The following is a 20,869-nucleotide window of genomic DNA, read 5'->3' on the forward strand; positions in this document are numbered from 1 at the left end:
GGGAACCTGGGTGGCTCAGTTGGTTGAGCGTCCAACTCTTGGTTTCAGCTCAGGTCATGATCTCGCAGATTCGTGAGTTTGAGCCCCACATTGGGCTGTGTGCTGGCAGTGTGGAGCCTGCTTGGGATTCTCTCCCTCCCTCTCCGTGCCCCTCCCCCACTCACACTGTCTCTGTATCTCTCAAAATAAATAAAGTTATAAATAAATAAATAAATAAATAAATAAAACAAATTAGCTGAAGAAAGAATTAGTGAACTGGATGTATTTCTGAAGAAGTCGATAGCAATTTATACCAAAATATAGAACAGAAAATCATGGATATAGAGAGTATAATGGGAGGTTTTCGGTATAGAGGGTGAAGGTAAAAGGTTTAACAAACGTCTTCACAGAGCCCCAGAAGGGGAGAATGAGGACGATACAGACAAGACAATATTTAAAGAGAGGACAGTTGAAACTTTTCCAGAGTTAAAATGAGGTCACTTTGAAGAAATTTGAAGACAAAGGAGTATATTAAAAAGCAGAGACTTTAAAAATTGGCAGAATACCTAAAGAGATTTTTTTTCCAGAGAAGACATCCAGATGGCCAATAGACACCTGAAAAGATGCTTAACATCACTCATCATCAGGGAAATGCAAATCAAAACCACAATGAGATATCACCTCACACCTGTCAGAATGGCTACAATCAAAAACACAAGAAACAATTGTTGGGGGGATGTGGAGAAAAAGGGAACCCTCGTGTACCGTCGGTGGGAATGCAAGGTGGTACAGCCACTGTGAAAGACAGTATGGGGGTTCCTCAAAAAGTTAAAAATAGAAATACCATATGATCCAGTAATTCCATGACTGGGTATTTACCCAAAGAAAACAAAAACACTAATTCAAAAAGATATATGCACCCTTACGTTTCTTGCAACATTATTTACAATAGCCAACTTATGGAAGCAGTCCAAGTGTCTTGGAAGCAGTCCAAGTCTTTCAACATATATATATATGGGGGAGGGGATGGGTGAAATAGGTGAAGGGAATAAGAGGTCCAAACTTCCAGTTATAAAATGAATGTCATAGGGATGAAAAAAAGTACAGCCCAAGAAACATAGTCAATAATATTAGAGTAACATTGTATGGTGACAGAGGGCACCTCCACTTACCGTGGGTAAGCGCTGAGTAATGTGTAGAATTGACAAACCCCTACATGTGTACACCTGAAACCAATGTAACGTTGTATTCAACTATACTTCCACAATAATTTCTTTTTAAAAAGCATAAAGGAAAGAAAAATTGTCTAAAGAATAACTATAAGGTCAAGAGCAATCCTGAAAGCTGAGACAGTGGGGTGACATCTTTGAAGTGGTGAGACAGGAAGAACCATAAAGTTACATTTGTGAACCTGGCAATGTTCCCTTTTAAGTACAAGAGAGAAAGAAATGATATTTTCAGGGTAAATAAAAACTGAAGCATTTTACCACCAACATCACCTACAGGAAAGGAATTTTCTGAAGGATTACTTTTTAGAGAGAGGGGGTGAGGGGCAGAGAGGAAGGGAGAGAGCATCTCAAACAGGCTTTACCCAGGTGCCCCTGAAGGATTACTCCAGAAGGAGGAAAATGAATCCTAAAAAAAAAAATAGTCTGGAGGAAGAGTAAGCAAAGAAAATAGTGAATACATAAGTAAATCTAATACAGATTTACTTAATAAAATGACAATGGGGAGCCTGGGTGGCTCAGTCGGTGAAGCGTCTGACTCTTGATTTCAGCTCAGGTCATGACCTCACAGTCAGGGAATCGAGCCCCAAGTCGGGCTCTGCACTGATATCTCGGAGCCTGCGTGGGATTCTCTCTCTCCCTCTAGCTCTGTCCCTCCCCTGCTCACTCTCTCTGTCTCTCTCTCTCAAAATAAATAAGTAAACTTTTTAAAAAATGATGATAATTATGATGTCTAATTGGAAAGATGCAATATAAAGAAACAACCTAAAATGCCAGAAAATAGCACAGTCACATAAATTAGGGAGAGGCCTAGTGAGAGCTAATGTTCCGAGGACTTTGTCAGTGGGAGTTTTCAGGTATCGATCGTAGTGTTTGTTAAATACACAAGGTAAAATTTTGTGGGTAACCATAAACAATGAAAACACACTGGTAATTTCCACAGGAGGTAGAAAGCAAAACTGTGTAGGAGAAATGAACACGAGAGGCTTCTTTTCATCAAATCATAAGTAAAATCAATGAGACCCGTAACTGGGAAACTGCTGTAGGGTCTTTGGGTATTGAATCTGGGTTGGGGGAGGGTACAGCGCTCCAGTTCCACAGGAATGAGGGGGCCTGGGCAGAAGGAGAAGGGGTGTGAGGAGATCCCCGGGACTGGCTCGTGGCACAGGTGAAGGACAGGAAAGCTTTCACAGCAGAGATGTGTAGGGCGTAGACTGGGCCTTATCCACGCCTTGGGGAAGAGGCTTGGACGAAGAGCCGTGTGAGAGCAGAATAGGGTGCTGACACTTCCGTCCATCAGGTTGGGCCTGTGTCCGCGTCTCACAGAAGCCTTCGGCCTGGCCCAGCCTTGGCCAGAGTGGCTTAAGGGTAGCAGGCAGGGAGAAAAGGTGGGAGAAGGGGAGCAGGACATCTCCTCTGGCCAGCATTCAGGACACAGCCCACGGACACCCGGAAGGAGGCGGACGCAGAAGCCAGAGGGTGTAGGCCTTGGTGCCCGCCTTCGAGAAAACACCCAGCCAGACAGAGCTGGGACTCGGAGGAACCCCAGGATAAGATGGGCCCCGCAACATGGGAAATTGTGCCCAAACACAAGTGCTTCTGTGCTTAATCACTGTTTCTTCCTTTGCTTCCCATAGAGATGTAGGCACCCCTGGCCCTGCCTGCCCGTGGTTCCCTTCTGCCACTTAAAAGTGTTAACTTATTGAACAGGAAGACACATAAATCAGAGCATGTTTAGAGGAACTTGCCATAGATTTGAAGGGGCATAAGAACGCATGTGAGTGATAAGCACTATGTAACTAGCACTCATTTCCTGCTCACTCGATGCCAGGAACTATTCTATGTGCTTGCATGATATGTGCATACCTACGTGCAGGTGTGATACAACTTGATGTTCACGTACCCAAGATCACACAGCTAATAAGAGGCAGAGCCGGGATTCAAACACATACACTCTGGGTCCAGAGTCGTCTTCGCTCAAATTAACTTGCGCTACTTCTGAATGGGTGGAGAACACTTTGGCTTGGACGACGTTGAATTCCAGTTTGGTGCTATGAACTGAATGTTCGTCGACTCCTCAGAATTCATATGTTAAAGCCCTGACCCCGCCGTGTGATTGTGTTCGGAAATGGGGCCTTTGGGAGCTGATTGGGTTATGAACGTGGAGCCCTTGTGATTGGGATCAGTGCCCTCATGGAAGAGACACACGAGAGAGATGATCTCTCTTTCTGCCACATGAAGACACAGTGAGAAGAGGGCCATGCTCAAACCACTCAGGAAGAGAGGTCTCCCCACCAAGAACCTGATCACGTGGGCACCCTTCCAGCCTCCAAGCTGGGAGAAATGTTTCCTGTTTAAGCCACCCCAGTCCATGGTATTTGCTGGTAGAGAAGCCCGAACTGATTCAGACCTTGGGGAAATGATGGATTGTCTCTGAGTATTTGGAGAGCCATATGGAAGAAGGGTCAAACTTATTGTATATGGACCAAAAAGATGAGAAATAAGAAAATGATTCTCTTCTGCCTGCTTTGAGACAGTCAAAAGTGCCCAGAGAAGAAATGGGCTTTCACAGAGGGTGTTGGGCTCTCCATCCCTCGGAGCTCAATGCACTCAGCGTTAATAACATGGACAGGACCTTGGCATTGAGTGGGTGCTTGCACGAGGCTCTCCATAAAGTCTCTTCCAACTTGCGAGGGTCTGCAGCACCTTGAGCGCCAGGCTAAGAGCTCAGATCCAAAGAACTAGATGCTGAGGACTCTCAACTTTTGCAACAGCTATTTTTTTCCCTACACAACTTTGTTGGGGGGGCATCGTGGAGCCAGAATTTGCAGTTGTATATTTTAAGACTCTGCATCCCCGGATACGCTTCCTTCAGAGGTCAGCTTAGGTATCACCTGCCCCAGGATGTGCTCCTCACCCCATCCCCAATACGAGCTTTGGTGCCCCCCTCACTCCACCTTTCCCCGACCATGCACTTCTCACACACTCCACTGAGTTGTCTGTTTCTTTGTCACTCTCTGCGTTAGCTTCCCAAGACTGCAGTAACAGATTAACTACAAACGGAGTGGCTTCAAATACCAGAAATGTACTGTCTCACAGTTCTGAGACTAGAAGTCCAAAATCAAGGTATCAGCAGGGCCAGACGCCCTCTGAAGGATCTAGGGAAGCACACCTCCCTGCCTCTTCCAGCTGCTGGTTGTTGCCGGCCCACAGTCCTCGGTGGTCCTCAGCTTGACGTTGTATCACTCAAACTTCTACTTCTGTCTTCACGTGTCCTTCTCCCCTCTGTGTCTGTGTCTCTGTGTTTCTCTCTCCTCTTTTTATACGGACACCGGTCACGCTGGATTTAGGGCCCGCCCTCCTTCAGTATGACCTCCCCTTACTTTAACGAGTTGTGTCTTCAAAGGCCCTATTTCCAAATCAGGTCACATTCACAGGTACTGGGGTTAGGACTCCCATACATCTTCCGAGGGGACATAACCAAACAGACAACATCCCCCAACCTCCCATGATCACTAGACCGTGGGCTCTTTGAGGACTGTGTCTTTATTCCACACAGTTTTGTTGTGTCTACTACGAACCACATTCTGTTCTGGGCACTGAGCACAAGCCACAGTCAAGGTCCCTACTCTGGCTGGAGCCTTGATTCTGCATAAAGGCAGACCGTAAAACAGTGACCACTCAGTGCTGAAGCCAAATGCCAAACATATGTATGTGTGTATTTAAAGCACATGGTATATATTTGATATTACCACAAACAGTAAAAAAAATGAAGTACAAATTATTCCATTTCATCCAGCCTGAGCTTTTTGGCATGTTTACTAGAATCGAACTTTGGTTTCTAACTCTGTTCCTCATGAAACTTTGTACTCTGACACTTGAAGTTTTTATTTTTTTAATGTTTATTCATTTTTGAGAGAGAGAGAGAGAGAGAGACAGAGCATGACCAGGGGAGGGGCAGAGACAGAGGGAGGAGATGCAGAATCTGAAGCAGACTCCAGGCTCTGAGCTGTCAGCACAGAGCCTGATGCAGGGGTCTAACCCACGAACCATGAGACGGTGACCTGAGCTGAAGTCGGAGGGACGCTTAACCGACTGAGCCACCCAGGCACCCCGCTGATACTTGAATTCTTAACCTAGGTTGCCCTCCCAGTTCAGCCCCCAAATAATGTTTCTTAGTATCAGGATATAAACCTTATCAAATGTATCCCTAATCTTTTCTTTTTTTTTAATTTGAACTCGGAACTAAAGAAAACACTAACACTCTCTTTGCCTTCCAGAGCGGAGTCAGCAACTCCCCGTCTCCGTTTGCCCAGATGCCAGGTGAGTGCTGAAGCTCAACGAGCAGTTACTTAATTCCCTTTTGAGTTTCAGTCCGGCATTGGGGTTTCCATTCTTTTATAACTGCCTTATAGCACCTCCGAAATTTTACTTTTTCAAACAAGTTATTTTTAAAATAGAAAATCAGTGAAGACAGACCTAATTCAATCATTCCTGAGTTTGGAATTCATTCTGTCTTGAAGGCGGCCTTTCCATCCCTGGCCTCGCAGAAGCTTAGTGAGCGAAAGCAGTAACAGGCCCTCGATACGGTTTTAAAATGTGCACAATTCTGAGACCACGATCCGATAGATTATGCGCCTGCTTTGAAACAGAAAGGCAGGTGAAGAAACTACCATTTATGGAGGGCTCTCTGTACATCAGGCACCTTAGCGTTTGGTATTCATTTCAATACATGTGTGTCCTTCAGTGCTCCTGCAGAGGTGGGAAAGGGGCATTCTGATTCTTAGCAAAAGTGTTGGGGATGCCTATGCACACGTGCACACGCATGTGCACACTAACACACACTCCTTTCAGAGCCCAAACTCGGAGATGGCACAGGCTTTCTCAAATGATTTTAGGAAGCTTCGCAGCTGGATAAGAAAAGGAATAAGGGCCAAAAGGAGACCCCACATATCTGAATGTCTGTATGTTGTGTTTCCCAAACATGTTTATCATCCCTGGAATCTGGCTACATCAGCTCCCTCCTATAGAAGGAAATTTTTGCACCTTCCCGTACTTTCCAGAACTATTCTTCCTCTTTTTAAGGAGAAAAATATACACTTAAGAAAGGACAAGGGTTTGTGGTTTTTTTTCCTTTCTTTCTTTTCTTCGTGGTTGTTTTTATTTGGAAATTGGGAATATAGACATGAGATCCTAGAAGACTTGTTTACATACTCTTCATTCTCCCCTCAGCTTCAGTCACTCCCGTGGATACAAATTCATGGCATGAAACAGAATTTTCTTTATTGATATTAATTTTCACTTGCACATATTTTTTCCCCCCTGTGGAAGTATGCTTATGATGAAACCCCTGACTGCAGCTTTCAAATTCATGAGCAGATTAGAAGTCTGGGGCTATAGAATTTCAGATGACAGTAGAGGGAGTAGAATTTGCTGTAAGTTTCTACGGGGAATTTTGAAATCCTCCGAATGAATGAATAAATTTACATATAATTGTTGAACACGGTGTTATGCTGCTGGATTTACAGCAAAATATAAGACATAAGCCCTGACCCCCATGGAGCTGGCAGGTAGATTAGAAAGAGGGCTGCAACTCAGCTGAGGGAGTAGTGAGCATACTATAAAGTTCCACACCTCGTGTCAAGGGCCAAAGTCCTGTGTCGGTGGAGTAATGGATGACGGTGTCACGATAACAAAGGGGTATGATCTCTGGGGAGGATAAGTAGAGAGTGGGTGGGACAGAGCTCCCACTCTGGCTGAGGGAAGGGAAGAAAGACAAGCTCAGCCCTTTTGTGACCTCAGGGCGCAGATCTTAGCTAATTAGACCACATCCACCACCAGCTGGAATAATTAAACCATCACTTGTACAGAGCTTGCGTCTACCTCCCGGAACATGTTCTAAATGCTAATGTGTTTCCTGCTACAGCGGAGCCACTGGGTCTGAAAGTCTTTAGCGAACACCTCGTTTCCCCTATGGAACCATTTCACTGGCCCTGCCGTAAATGAGACTCTTCTCAGGTTCATCTGGTTCCCCTGGTTTCACCAAGGGAAGCTTTCTGTGGGAGGTATTCCCTTCCCAAACTCGCCCAGGGCCCAGGTGAGCTGAGTCAGGGACTCGGCATGGACACAAGAGGGCAGCAAATAACACCAGACTCGTCAAAGCCAGCAAACACATTTTTTGGCAGTCCTCTTTCTGACTTGGTTGCAGAGAAGCTCTGGCATCCCAAAGCAAGCAAGCCATTTCTTGATGCCTGCTAGGTATGAGACATCTGATAAAAGGTCAGTATACAAAGAGGTGGAAGCAGCATACAGCCTACCTCTGATTTGGGGGTGGGGTTATCCTATCGCCTTATCTAGAGATACTGCATCTCGGATAACACACCCAGAAGCAGCCTGTTGTTAGCAGCTTGAGTCTATGGGGACAGAGCTCAGAAGCTGTAAAAAAAAAAAAAAAAAAAAAAAAAAAAAAGACGCTTCATTTCATATAATGTAAACGTCAAGGGATTCCTTTCCTTGTCTCCTTAAACCCAAACTTTTCCCAGCACAGTGACTGGAACACAGAAAGTGCACAGTAAATGCACTTGCAGTGAGCGAATGAGAAGTTACGGCACCGTCTCCAATGAGCTCCTCTCCAAAGGCAGAATGAATTTTAAACATATTAGTTATTTGGGCTGGACCAGTTAAAAGGGGCAATGCAGCAATATTTAATGCTTTTCAAGACATTTCTCTATTTAAATGTTTGCCTTGGTGTTCAGCCCATGTTAGAAAGATGGTTTCCCCAAGAGAGATGAACATCTTGGAGGGGGGAAGGAAAGAAAGGAACACAAACCATGAGAGACTCGTAACGTTAGAGAACAAACCGAGGGTTGATGGAGGGAGGTGGGCGGGAGATGGGCTAGATGGGTGATGGGCATTACGGAGGGTACTTCTGGGGCACCCTGGTGGCCTAGCTGATGAAGTGTCTGACTCTTGATTTCGGCTCAGGTCATGATCTCAAGGTTTGTGAGATTGAGCCCCACAATGGGCTCTGTCCTGACAGCAAAGAGCCTGCCTGGGATTCTCTCTCTCCCCCTCTCTCGGTCCCTTCCCAGCTGGCACTCCCTTTCTTAAAACAAATAAGCTTAAAAAAAAAAAAAAAATGGAAGGCACTTATGATGAGCACTGGGTGTTGTATGTAAGTGATGAATCACTGAATTCTACTACCGACACCAATTTTGCACTGGTATGTTAACTACCTAGAATTTAAATGAAAATTTGAATTAAAAAAAAAAAAAAGACCGTTTCCCACGTGGAGGGTCTCAGCTGCAACAGATTTGCCTGGACTTCCCATGGAGAGATTGTTGCCAGTTTGTTTTTCCTTTGGCAACAGGTTCACCGGTGACGTCAGGTTACTATGGTGTCAGAAGATCTTTCCTCTCTGACTCGGATTTCCACAACACCAAACAGTTTGCAAACGACGTCTGCACCTCACCGGCGAAGCCCTTTCCCTGTGAGTCCCCCGCAGGGCAGAGCCACCCGGCCCTCCTGGATTCCTACTTCCCGGAGCCCTACGCAGACCACCGGCCCCCGCCGGGCCTGACCCCCAGCACCGGCTCTCTGTTCAGCGCCTCGCCCCTGCCGCCGCTCCTGCCTCCACCCTTCCCTGGGGACCCCACGCACTTCGTGCTTGTGAGTATGCAGGGGTCTCCCATTTAGGGAGTAAGGTGAGGTCTGGCCGGTCATTGCGCTTGGTAACCAGGTGGAAGTCAGGTCCGGCTTGCCCGGCACACCTCTGAGGCTGTTCTCCCAGGATACACTCCGAGAGGGGCCCTTCCTCCAAATCCACGCAGACCACGACCCCCGCAAGGTCTGTCTGTCTAGGGTCTTGGGAGGGGACAACTCTAAGGCAAGTTTGTATCCATTTTGTTAGGACTCAACTCATTTTGCCAGACGCTCCCCCATCGTTCCCGCAGCACACAAGGAAAGCTCACTGAAGTGACATCTCCCACGAGACTAGGCTGTAATCTGCCAGGGCAGGCCACCAAGGTGTCTCCTAACCTCCCAGTCCTCCTGCGCCCTCTCCCACAATATTTCTACCCTATAGAATCTCGTTCTTCCTCAATCCTAACAAAGTGGTGAGTTCCTAAAGATCTGAAGAATACCAACACCCGACTTACAGAATACTGTAAAGCCTTCAACTACAAAGGAATGAATCTCTAAAGATGGGATTTTAGGCAAAAGGGGGTGAATTAACCTTATGGAGTTACCTCCTCCAGCCAGGAACTCCTGTGTGCCTTTGTTCCTTTAATACTTGCAACGACTCAGGATACAATTCTTAAAGCCCCATTTTACAGATGAACAAAGTGAGGTACTCAGAGTGAGAAAGTTAGTAAGTGGCACAGCCATGAAGTGAACCCAAGTCTTTCCAGCTCTAAGCCTATGGAAGTTCTACCTCTTGGCTCTCTGAGGGCAAAAGCCCACCGTGTAGTTTAGAGACGTACTCCTCCCAGGAGCGGCCAGCGCTGGCGTCCCCACTGTGGAAACGGCATTCTAGGACCCCGGGTAGGGTGAAGCTTAAAAAGAATGCAAGACATAATACATCGTAATGGGCAAAATGCTGTATAAATGTTTGTTTTATTCCCTCCTTTCACTCCTTTAGTGGTGTTTTCTGGGGAAAGGAATTGTAATAAATATAGAGAATCTAATTCTAGAGTAAGAAAGGAACGAAAACTCTCACCGCTGGTATTAGACACCAGAGGGAACAGGTGCCTGGTAAGGAAGCTGGACCAGCAGAGAGGGGACACCAAGTCCCCTCTGGAAGCCATGGTCTGACCACAGCCAGTGTTGGTGAGGAAATCTGTCCACGTCGGAGTATCATCTAATGACTAACCCCAGTGACCTTTCCGTTCTCCTCAGAGGGACTCATGGGAGCAAACGGTGCCCGATGGTCTCAGCCAGGCAGACCCCGTGCCCGCCGATACCCCGCAGACCTTGCCGCCCAGCACAGGATGTCTCTCCCAGCTGGAGTCTGGGACCAGCACTCAGCACAGGAGCTCCAGCTGGGGGGCCCCCCTAGCTGGGGCTCAGTCCTACTCCCTGCATGCACTAGAGGATCTGTATCATGTGCCGGGGTACCCCACCCCACCCCCGTATCCCTTCACCCCTTTCATGACCATGTCCAATGATCTACCGCACAAGGTGGTGCCCCTCGCCCCAGAGGAGGGGGTAGACGCCCCTTCCCTTCAGGACCCTTCTTCGTGGACCAAAGAAGACGGGAGCATGGCGTGGGGGTCATATGAGTGCCGTAGAGCTTACTGAAGGGAGCGCTGAAGGACTTCCGCTGGGCTCTTCTCTGAGTGGGGTTCTGTATTTCACGGACCATTTGCAGTGTGGTAGCTTATTCATTCAGAACCAGATTCTCAGAACAGGCCATCAGGCTGCCCTTTGTCAACAGACCACGGGATTCATTTGTAATCCTCCCTACCATAGCCCCATGAAATACAACGTACGTTAATTCGGGACATCAGACCGTATTCTAGTGAGACACCTGAGAGCGATGCCTTTTTGGAACTTTAGTAACACCTTACATTCTGAATTTCTGTTATCTTTGAACTATGATGTTTAGCGCTCGTAGTTTTCTTAAATTACATTAAAAAGTTTATGCAGATGGTGAAATACACTGATTCTCCTGTGCAGTTTTTCTTGGTGATGAGCTATGTGTGTCCTACAGTAAGAGAGAAAGCATAGGATACAGTGTAGATTAGGGCACGTAAAACCAAACTCATTTTGTACCATGGGATTTCTGAAGAGTAAAGTGTTATCCATGTGTCTCTCCTTAGTGACTTAAAAAGGACCAGTAACAGATATGGTACCACATATATATGCTTTATTGTGGTTAAAATTGGATGAGGTCAGGAGACTATGGCTTCATAAATACACAGCTCTGACTCTGCCCTAAAGCCTAGAATGTCAAAAAACAAGTCTAATCACCATTCCCCCCCCCAGCAAAAAAATAGGCCCCAAAGTTTCTTTGATCCATGATAGCCTTAATTAAGCTACATTGTTTCTCAGATGGAAAAAAATATATATACTTATTAGAGTGGATTAGTGAAATGGGTGTTCTGTAATCAAGTAAGAATAAAGGAAATGCTGAGGACAGGACTAGTCTGTCGACAAGAAACAACAGACCACAGAATACCAAGAAGCAAAGAGGCTTCACAGGACAGATTGTCACGTGTGCATCAATAGCATTACACACAACATCCCCCATTTGAAGGAAGACCTTGTTGGTGGCTCATTGCTCAGAAATGTATAGCTCCTATTGTGTATAAATGAAGAAACTGACATCTGAAGCCTCTGTCTGTCTCATGTATAAGTTTGACTGCTGTAGATTCCTTTGCCAGTGGAGTTCACAAAGCCCATCACAAAAGCCTTGCATGCCCTTTGACTTTGCAAAGCATGAGTCAAGGCCCACAGGTCACACCCACACTCTTTCTATTACTCTCCTGCCACCTTCTTTTCCTTATTCCCTTATCACATTTTCCTCACCCCTCTGGTCCCTCTTGACCCAATGCCTTTTTCCTCCACCTCCTGGGGGCCATTGCTCTCCTTTTCCACCTGGTTGCCTAAAGCCACTTAATATAGTTTTGATCACATCCTCTGTTATGGTGTCCTGTGCTTTACCCCATCTAGGTAGGAGTCCAGAAAAACCAAATAAGGGCATTAATTCACACCTAGAAGTGACTAATTGATACTCCTCCTCTGTGCCTTCAATGCTATTTTCTTACTAAGCAAGTACACTCCCTGTTTATGGGGTGCCCGCAGAAATGCTTGGATAGGGAGCCTTCCTTTGCATCACACCCCTCAGCACCCTCCTGGGAGAGCAGCCCTGCAGAAGCAGATCAGGAAGGAGCACTGGTGGGTTCCCAGCCACTGGGCTGCCCTCTCCTGGGTCCCCTGCCCCAGCTCTTCCCTCTCACCACCTCTTGTCACAGCCTTATTTTCACTTCCCTCAACATTAGCTCTTGAGTGCAGTGGGGCAACTTGGGTGCATAAGAGAGCTGCTCTTTCTTCTTCTTTTTTTTAATGTTTATGTCTTTAGTTTGAGAGAGAGTGTGTGTACTTGCAAGCAGGGGGAGGGGCAGAGAGAAGAGAGAGAGAGAGAGAGACAGCGTGTGCAAGCCAGAGAGCAGGAGAGGGGCAGAAAGAGAGGTAGAGAGAGAATCTGAAGCAGGCTCTGCGACAGTGCAGAGCCTGACGTGTGGCTTGATCCCATGAACTGTGAGATCATGACCTGAGCCGAAATCAAGAGTCAGACGCTCAGTCGACTGAGCCACCCAGGCACCCAGAGAGCTGCTCTTTAAGTCTGGTGAGACTTGACATCTCAGTCCTGGTCCCGGAATCGTTAGCAGAGCCCTCCTTCATCCAGGCCCCTGCACCAGAAAGAAGAGATTTGGCCTCTCTATGGATCGAGGGTCTCCACAAGGGTCTCAAAAGCCATTTTTCTATATTGGTTATGTCCACTGCTGCTTACCATTGTTACTAAGAAGCACACAACACAATAGTAGTTGTGTAAACCAAAAATATGTGTCCACATCGCTTTAACTTTTGTCTGATTGTTAACGCTGAATGTTAGACGTGCTCATTCCCCGTGGTTTGCTCTGCTCTTCTCACGTGTTAGGATCGTCTCCTCACAACCTGAAGATGCACTGACTCTCAGGTAAGTACAGCTCCACAACCAGACCTCAGACCGGGGTAAGTGCAGCGAGCTCGGTGCACTCTATACTCTCCTTGAAGCATTGTAGCATTTAACAAAATTAATTTACAAGCAAGGAGACCTGCACAGGCCCACGCGGCGCCTAAGTATCCATTTTGGCTGCCCCGTCTAAGGGGGACTGGGGTGTGGGGAGTGGGGTTAGTAATTCCAAGTGGTAGATGGTTTTTAGGAATTCTGTTTCCTTGACAAAGTGTTTCTATCTTATTACATGTATTTCAAGTTGGTTCTGGTTTATTCTGGGAAGTTGAGATACTTTGTTAAAAAGCGAAACCACGCTACAAAATTATGACACAGAAATTAATCCTATTTCCCTATTCCCAACTACTCTCTATTTCCTGCTGCACGCCAGGGACTTACTGCACCTTCTCGTAAGAATGCACAAGGCCGGCGTCCGAAAGAAATGCTCATCATCCTCTCCCTCTCCTTCCTTAAACCTGCTTTCCTCAGACTCATAACTTTCTTGGGAAAGGGGGGAAAATTAGAGAACTCGGATTCAAAACACTATCTCTTTTAGGTGCGTGAGGCTTAAAGTAGGCAGAGATGGGGATGGCACGTTCAAGTTACCCAAGACAGCTGGCTAGATGATAATGTCAAGAAGAAGGAGAAAGCAAATCTGCCCCTGCAGAAACCGCAGTATCCACAGTCCTCCCAAATCGCTGGACACAGACATTACGGTATGTAGCTGAGTGTTGGTGTTCCTCCCACAATGTTATACAAACCCCAGAGAATGAAGGGAAACCACATCCTTACCTAGCTTATTTCATTTTTTAACATATTTATTTATTTTTGAGAGAGAGAGAGAGAGAGAGATAGACAGACAGAACATGAGCGGGAAAGGGACAGAGAGAGAGAAGGAGACACAGAATCTGAAGCAGGCTCCAGGCTCCGAGCTGTCAGCACAGAGCCCAACACGGGGCTCAAACCCACAAACCACGAGATCAGGACCTGAGCCAAAGTCAGAAGCTTAACTCACTGAGCCACCCAGGCGCCCCTACCTGGTTTATTTAATAAATGCTTTTAAATGAGCATTATGACTTGTGACAGCTCACTTAATAGAATATGTTGGTATTATTGTGGTGGGGGAAGAAATACTCCAGTTCTGGGGCGCCTGGGTGGCGCAGTCGGTTAAGCGTCCGACTTCAGCCAGGTCACGATCTCGCGGTCCGTGAGTTCGAGCCCCGCGTCAGGCTCTGGGCTGATGGCTCGGAGCCTGGAGCCTGTTTCCGATTCTGTGTCTCCCTCTCTCTCTGCCCCTCCCCCGTTCATGCTCTGTCTCTCTCTGTCTTAAAAATAAATAAACGTTGGAAAAAAAAAATTAAAAAAAAAAAAAAAAAAGAAATACTCCAGTTCTCTTAAATATTGAATTCTTTACAAGAAATTCCACAAAGGGAAAAGAATTCCTAATCCCAACAATAAAATACACATTTACATGCATACATATGTACCCACACATATGTACACATATATACATATATACATATGTGTATATATGTGTGTGCGTTTGTACATATATGTATAAATATGCATATATATATATATACACACACACATATGTGTTACTAGTATCTTTGTGATCCATTTTTTTTCTTTTTAAAATAAATTATTTTTGAGAGAGAACATGCATAAGCAGGGGAGGGGCAGAAAGAGAGAGAATCTCAAGCAGGTTCTGCACTGTTAGCACCAAACCCGACACGGGGCTGGATCCCACGAACCATGAGATCATGACTTGAGCCGAAATCAAGAGTCAGAAGCTTAACCAGCTGAGCCACCCAGGCACCCTTGATCCATTTTTTAATACGTAAATCTAAACAGTACAGTCATAAGAAAGAAGACATCAGTTACACTTAAAAAACTGAAGTAAGTATAGACTGATCCAAGGTTTAAGTCACATTACACTGTAGTGATTCTACCAACCACACACCAAAATCATACTCCCTTTAGGTTTCGTCGTTATGTTCTGTCTCAAGTATCCTTTCTATTTAAAACATCAGTCTGGGGGCGCCTGGGTGGCTCAGTCTGTTGAACGTCTGGCTTCGGCTCAGGTCATGATCTCACACTCCGTGAGTTCGAGCCCCGCATCCGACTCTGTGCTGACAGCTCGGAGCCTGGAGCCTGCTTCCGATTCTGTGTCTCCCTCCCTCTCTGCTTCTCCCCTGCTCATGCTCTGTCTCTCTCTCTGTCTCAAAAATAAATAAAAACGTTAAAAAAAAAATTTAAAAAAAAAAAACATCAGTCTGTGCCTTTACAGATTGTATTCAGTAACGACTGACTGTAGAGTGTTTAAAAATTTTTTTTTCAACGTTTATTTATTTTTGGGACAGAGAGAGACAGAGCATGAACGGGGGAGGGGCAGAGAGAGAGGGAGACACAGAATCGGAAACAGGCTCCAGGCTCCGAGCCATCAGCCCAGAGCCTGACGCGGGGCTCGAACTCACAGACCGCGAGATCGTGACCTGGCTGAAGTCGGACGCTTAACCGTCTGCGCCACCCAGGCGCCCCTAACTTGGATTTTATTAAACATTTTATTTATTTATTTATTTTTTTAATTTTTTTTTCAACGTTTATTCACTTCTGAGACAGAGAGAGACAGAGCATGAACGGGGGAGGGGCAGAGAGAGAGGGAGACACAGAATCGGAAACAGGCTCCAGACTCTGAGCCATCAGCCCAGAGCCCGACGCGGGGCTCGAACTCGCGAACCGCGAGATCGTGACCTGGCTGAAGTCGGACGCTTAACCGACTGCGCCACCCAGGCGCCCCGACTGTAGAGTGTTTAAATGCAAAATCATTCATTCTGGGTAAAGAGTGATTCTCTGACTAGACTCATCAAGCAGAGCACTCACAAGTGGCTCAGCAATGTGTCTGGCTTAGTGCCCAGCATGTTGTAGGTGCTCAGTAATATCTTTGTTAAACTGAACTAAAATAACACCACAAAAATGAGTAACCGTTTGCATCCTGACACTACGGGCGACAGTTCTCTGAGACTGATGTATGAGAAAACACTACCATGTTTCTTACCTAACATTAGCCAAACTCTGTGCAAATGTTGATGGCAGTAGTAGATACTGGGTGTTAATGGTAATACATTTAAGATGATTGACTTCGTATTTTTAAATATCTCTAAGAAAGAATACTACTGAACTCTGATGTAGCACACAGAAAATGTCCACATATTCATTTAGTATCTACATAGTATACATAGCACAATATGCTGCTGAGAAATCTTATAAATCAAAGTTATTCAATATTGGGTGTTTTCTCTGCTGTGATTAAAACAAATATGATAAATCGATAAGGAACTAGAATCCCTAAAGATCAGGTTAAATAAATAATAAAATCTTCTATAATTATCTGTAAATGATAACACCGTGTTATCTTTGATCTCCGATACAGAAGTGTCCTCTACTCTTTCACTCCAGTAAATAAGATGTGTGGATTTGCAGTATGCAATATCATTGTCAGTGCATTTATAAGCTGAGAGAGGAGGACAGTATAAGATCTTTACAAGTTCCAAAAGGAAGAAAATGTAGAGAAAAAAAATATCTAAGCATTAGCTCCTTTGCATTTAGGAAAACTGACAAATGTCCCTACTGGCGTTCTTCCTGATGAAATACCTTGAGTGGAATAATCCAAAAGTTTAATGCTTAGTAAATTAATTTAGTCATAAATGAAAGATCACTCAACTGTTTTATTTCTTAACCTTGGTAATATATTCATTGGTTTTTATCACAGTCATCTTTCTATGTTTTTATATGGCATAATAAAAATGTTTTAAGTAAAAGGTGAACTTTTCAAGCAGTGTCTGATAATATTTTCCTTATTTAAATGATAAATTAGCAAATGCTTGTTCCCTACAGAAGCTTCTTCAGGAAAAGTTAAAAGTCTGGATATGTTTTACGGCAGGAGACTGAGTTATCACAAATCATTAAACAACCTCCATCTGTAAGTCTTCCTGGTCGTTTTCATACGGACCAAACACTCACTCCGGACCCAGCAAGTACTCGTGTCCGCCATGTTTTTGGAACTTGATATTTCCCCCAAGGTTTGGTAACAGTGTCCCAAAGTCAAAATGACAAAAGAACTTTGCATTAATAAAGAGAATTTTAGAGCTGTAGTCAAATTTGGAGGGAATAAACTCCTCCTCCCTTATACTGAAAGTCTTTTCCTATTCATGAAATCTCCTACTTTGGGGGTAAAATATAATGCTCACCAGTGTCATTTGCATACGAAAGCCTGCCAAAGAAATTCAGTTCAATATTCCATTTAAAACCTTTAAAATAAATGTATTCTATTCCCATTACCCTGGATGCTCAGTGACTCTAAGAAGGTCTCTGATACACTAAAGGGTTTCTCAGGCTCAGTGGCTCAGAGATCTGAAAAACCAGAATATACGAAAAACTAGAGAAACTACAGATAATAAGCCTCAAAAAGAAATGGCTTGGGGCAGGGGCGCCTGGGTGGCTCAGTCGGTTAAGTGTCCAACTTCGGCTCAGGTCATGATCTCAGTGTCGTGTATACTCATAATCAGTATATGCTGTTGGAAGCATGACTCAGTGAACGAACCAAACAATGAGAGAGCGGAAGTGAGAGCACAGTTGGTGCTCAACTAACACATAATTGGATTTTGGCTCAGTCAATGATCATTGTGTTTAAAGCAGGCTAATGGTGGAACATGCTCCCTTACAAAGTCGGTTCCCATTGCCTTAACCCACGTCCATCAGGGGCCAGGGGCTCAGCCAGGCAGCGGAGGGAGCCAGAGGTTGGATGATCACCAGCAGGAATGTTGGAGAAAGGCTCCAAGTCTCTCTTGGCACCTCAAGGGTCCCTTTCAACATCCAAAATTCAGGACCCTGTGTTAGATTTTTAAGCAGGTGAGCCTGTTAAAGGCTGTTGAAAGCTCACAACATTTTTTTTCAGCCTTTTATTAAAACCCCAGAATGATAATCAGGATTTCAGGGCAGATACCCTGGAGGTGACAACGCCCCCCGCAAGAGGGAAGAGTTGCTAGTCTGAGAAGCACAAACTATAATTAGCTTAGTGAACACCTCACCCTCTCCACCGGCCAGTCTCCTTCAGAGTTCTGTGTCCCCAGTCCTTACAGAATGCTTTCCAGTCTGCATGCTGCCCTGTGTGTCCCTTCACACACCCCGACAGTAAAACAGTCCCGAATACTTTCACACGCACACCACTGACAAGTGTGTTTGTCTTGCACGTAGCATCTCTCCAGTGCTGGTCACAGCTCATTAGTGGGCCAGCAAATTATCTCAGCGACTCCCAACCGACATAAACGTTTCATGAATATGGGGCGCCTGGGTGGCGCAGTCGGTTGAGCGTCCGACTTCGGCTCAGGTCACGATCTCGCGGTCCGTGAGTTCGAGCCCCGCGTCGGGCTCTGGGCTGATGGCTCAGAGCCTGGAGCCTGTTTCCGATTCTGTGTCTCCCTCTCTCTCTGCCCCTCCCCCGTTCATGCTCTGTCTCTCTCTGTCCCAAAAATAAATAAACGTTGAAAAAAAATTAAAAAAAAAAAAAAAACGTTTCATGAATAGAATGAAATGGACAAGATGGGATAGCAAATGTCAGAATGCCTCTTATCCACGGGCGTACGTTGTTTCGTGAGGAGTTTAATAAACATGTAGATGTGGCCGTATAGCATGTGAACATGTAAAATGAATTTCTTATTATGGGTTGAAGTCAAAAAGCTTTGAAAGCCTCTGTGATAAAAGATCAGGAAAACAACGACAGTTAAGGGCAAGACCTTTAGTATCAGACTTGTCAAGGTTTGAGACCCATTCCTGCCATTTACGTGCTCAATAACCTTGGGCATGTTGCTTACCCCTCTCTGAGCCTCATCTGTGAAAGGGGGAGGCTGTACAATGCGGTGCCTGATATCCAATAAACACTCAGTAAATGACAACTTCTTGAAACAAGTCTCCTGTGAGGACCATCCAACTCAATGGGGTCTCAGGGTAGACCTGGTTACTCCAGACTTCATGACACATGCAGATCCGTGGGAAAGATTCACAGGACTCATTAGAAAGAACACCCCGTTGCATCCACAAGCATGATATCTGGACATGAAATATCTGGGCTGGGGTTTTGCAATTACAGAAAGAGCAGGAAACAAAATTCCATTCATACTGGGGTAAAAACTGGGAGACATATTTCTCCAAACAGGGCTGAGGCCTGAGGAAACCCAATTTTCTTGAAGTCGCTCACCAGCGACAGCCCTGGGACATCCATCCCTGCAGCAGGGCCAACACAGAAGCCCCCAGAACGGCTGCCATGGTTCAGGCAGAGACTTCTCAAGGAAGGGACCGAGCTCCTCGCTGTCCCAAAGACCCTGTGACTTCCAAGGGCCTCATCTCTCGCCGTCCCTGACCCCCCACCTGCCCTCTGCAAACATCACGTACCGATCGTCAGCATCAGCTTCAGTGATGTTGCCAAGGGAACTCAGTGACCTCCGACAACCTCTGTCCATCTCCACGCAAAAGGAGAGGTCAGCAAGGAGAGTAAGCCTGAAAAAAACGAGAAAGCACCCCAGAACAGAGGGAAACCGACACACTCAAGGGCCCAGGGAGAAAAACAGCAATGCAGTCAAGAAACAGAGGAAAGCAGTGACAGGAAGCGAGACAAAGAAAGAGACACTTGGGGAAAAAAAGTAAATAGAAAGTCCAAAAGACAGAGGAAGATTTTAAAAAGCAAACAAAAAACTAAGTGGAAAACAAGAAAAGGAGGAAGACACTCGAAACTCTGAGGGCAAGAGACCCCCGTCCCTAAGTCCACAGTTCTGTTCTCAATTCCGTTGGAAGGAGCGGTGCCCAGACCGGGCAGGGCTGGGGGAGAGCCAATGGGCTCTCTGAACTGCCAGTGTCCTTCCCCTCCTGACCAGTCTCGTCCTCCAGCTTGACGCCCATCAGGGAGACCCAGGACACAGACTCCGAGGCCTCTGTCGAAAGAGGCTCCGGAAGCTGAGAGATTCCAGCTGGGCTGTGAGCGGACACACCCCACGCTGCCTTCCACCGCCAGCTAACATCTCAGGTGTTCCCAGCCCCGATCCTCTGCCAAGCAGCTCCTACCCATCACAGACTCCAGCGTCTTGTCGCCCCAAGGGGCCTCCATTCTCCCATCGGCATGTACGTTCTACCCTGCACTGGACACGTTCAAGGGAACTCGGATTATTTTCCTGGTGGCCTATGGGGCTTTTGCATTTCACAGAACTCAGGGAACAGAGGCCCGTCGCCATCGCCTGGCCGGGCCTCATGGGAATGTCTTGGCTCATTTGCAAAAGGAACCCCATCCTGCTTCTCTGTCATCTGGTGCTGCCCCCTTCCCTCAGGAGCGGGAAGAGGGTCTGGCCTGGCCCTCACTCCCTCTCTGGACCACTCCCGTCTTCTCCAGTTTCCACATCACACGGAAGAGTCACAGCAAGCGCTCGGAGAACATAACCCAGCACAGTTCCGTCATTTTTGAGGGGCCTAGGCCTGGACCCACGGGCCCCGCATCCCGAGCGCAAGCCTCTCCCGCCTCTCACCCAAAGTGTGAATGCCTGAACACAAAATCCACGTCCCCTCAGCTCAAATGAGCGGGACCCAAGCTTGTCCACATCGTCTCTCGATACAAACTCCTGCAGCAAACAGGGCAGGGGTGGCTCAAGACAGAGAAAGACGAGAGAAGAGGGACCTTCATCAGGAAGAAACGCCAGCCTCAGAAAAAAACTCAGAGTGAGGCCGCACAGGCATCCCCAGCTCCTTGTGGAGAAGCAAATGGGTTGGCATTCTGTCTGGAGACCCCAGGGTCTGGGGCGCACACAGAGAGCAGGGCCCAAGGCAGGGCCGGCAGCAAGTGGCCAGGAGGAGATGCCGCGCAGACAGCTGAGCGTTCTGCCAGGCCTCCGGCCTGCAACCTGGGGCC

At 46.3% G+C, this 20,869-nt stretch overlaps 1 protein-coding gene across 1 annotated transcript in view; it reads left to right on the forward strand.

The window, feature by feature from the left end:
* Window positions 1-10,502, forward strand: part of POU2AF2 (POU class 2 homeobox associating factor 2) — a 35,998-nt gene extending 25,496 nt beyond the window's left edge. The window contains exons 3-5 of the mRNA XM_047070704.1: window positions 5,486-5,528; window positions 8,575-8,873; window positions 10,101-10,502. Coding sequence (XP_046926660.1) covers window positions 5,486-5,528; window positions 8,575-8,873; window positions 10,101-10,502 — 744 coding nt within the window. The remainder of the gene's footprint in view (window positions 1-5,485; window positions 5,529-8,574; window positions 8,874-10,100) is intronic.
* Window positions 10,503-20,869: the final 10,367 nt, after the last annotated feature.

This window comes from Lynx rufus, unplaced genomic scaffold (assembly GCF_022079265.1).
Source record: "Lynx rufus isolate CCGP_SWC_20201006 ecotype Redwood Valley unplaced genomic scaffold, mLynRuf1.p SCAF_9, whole genome shotgun sequence".
Classification (NCBI taxonomy): domain Eukaryota; kingdom Metazoa; phylum Chordata; class Mammalia; order Carnivora; family Felidae; genus Lynx; species Lynx rufus.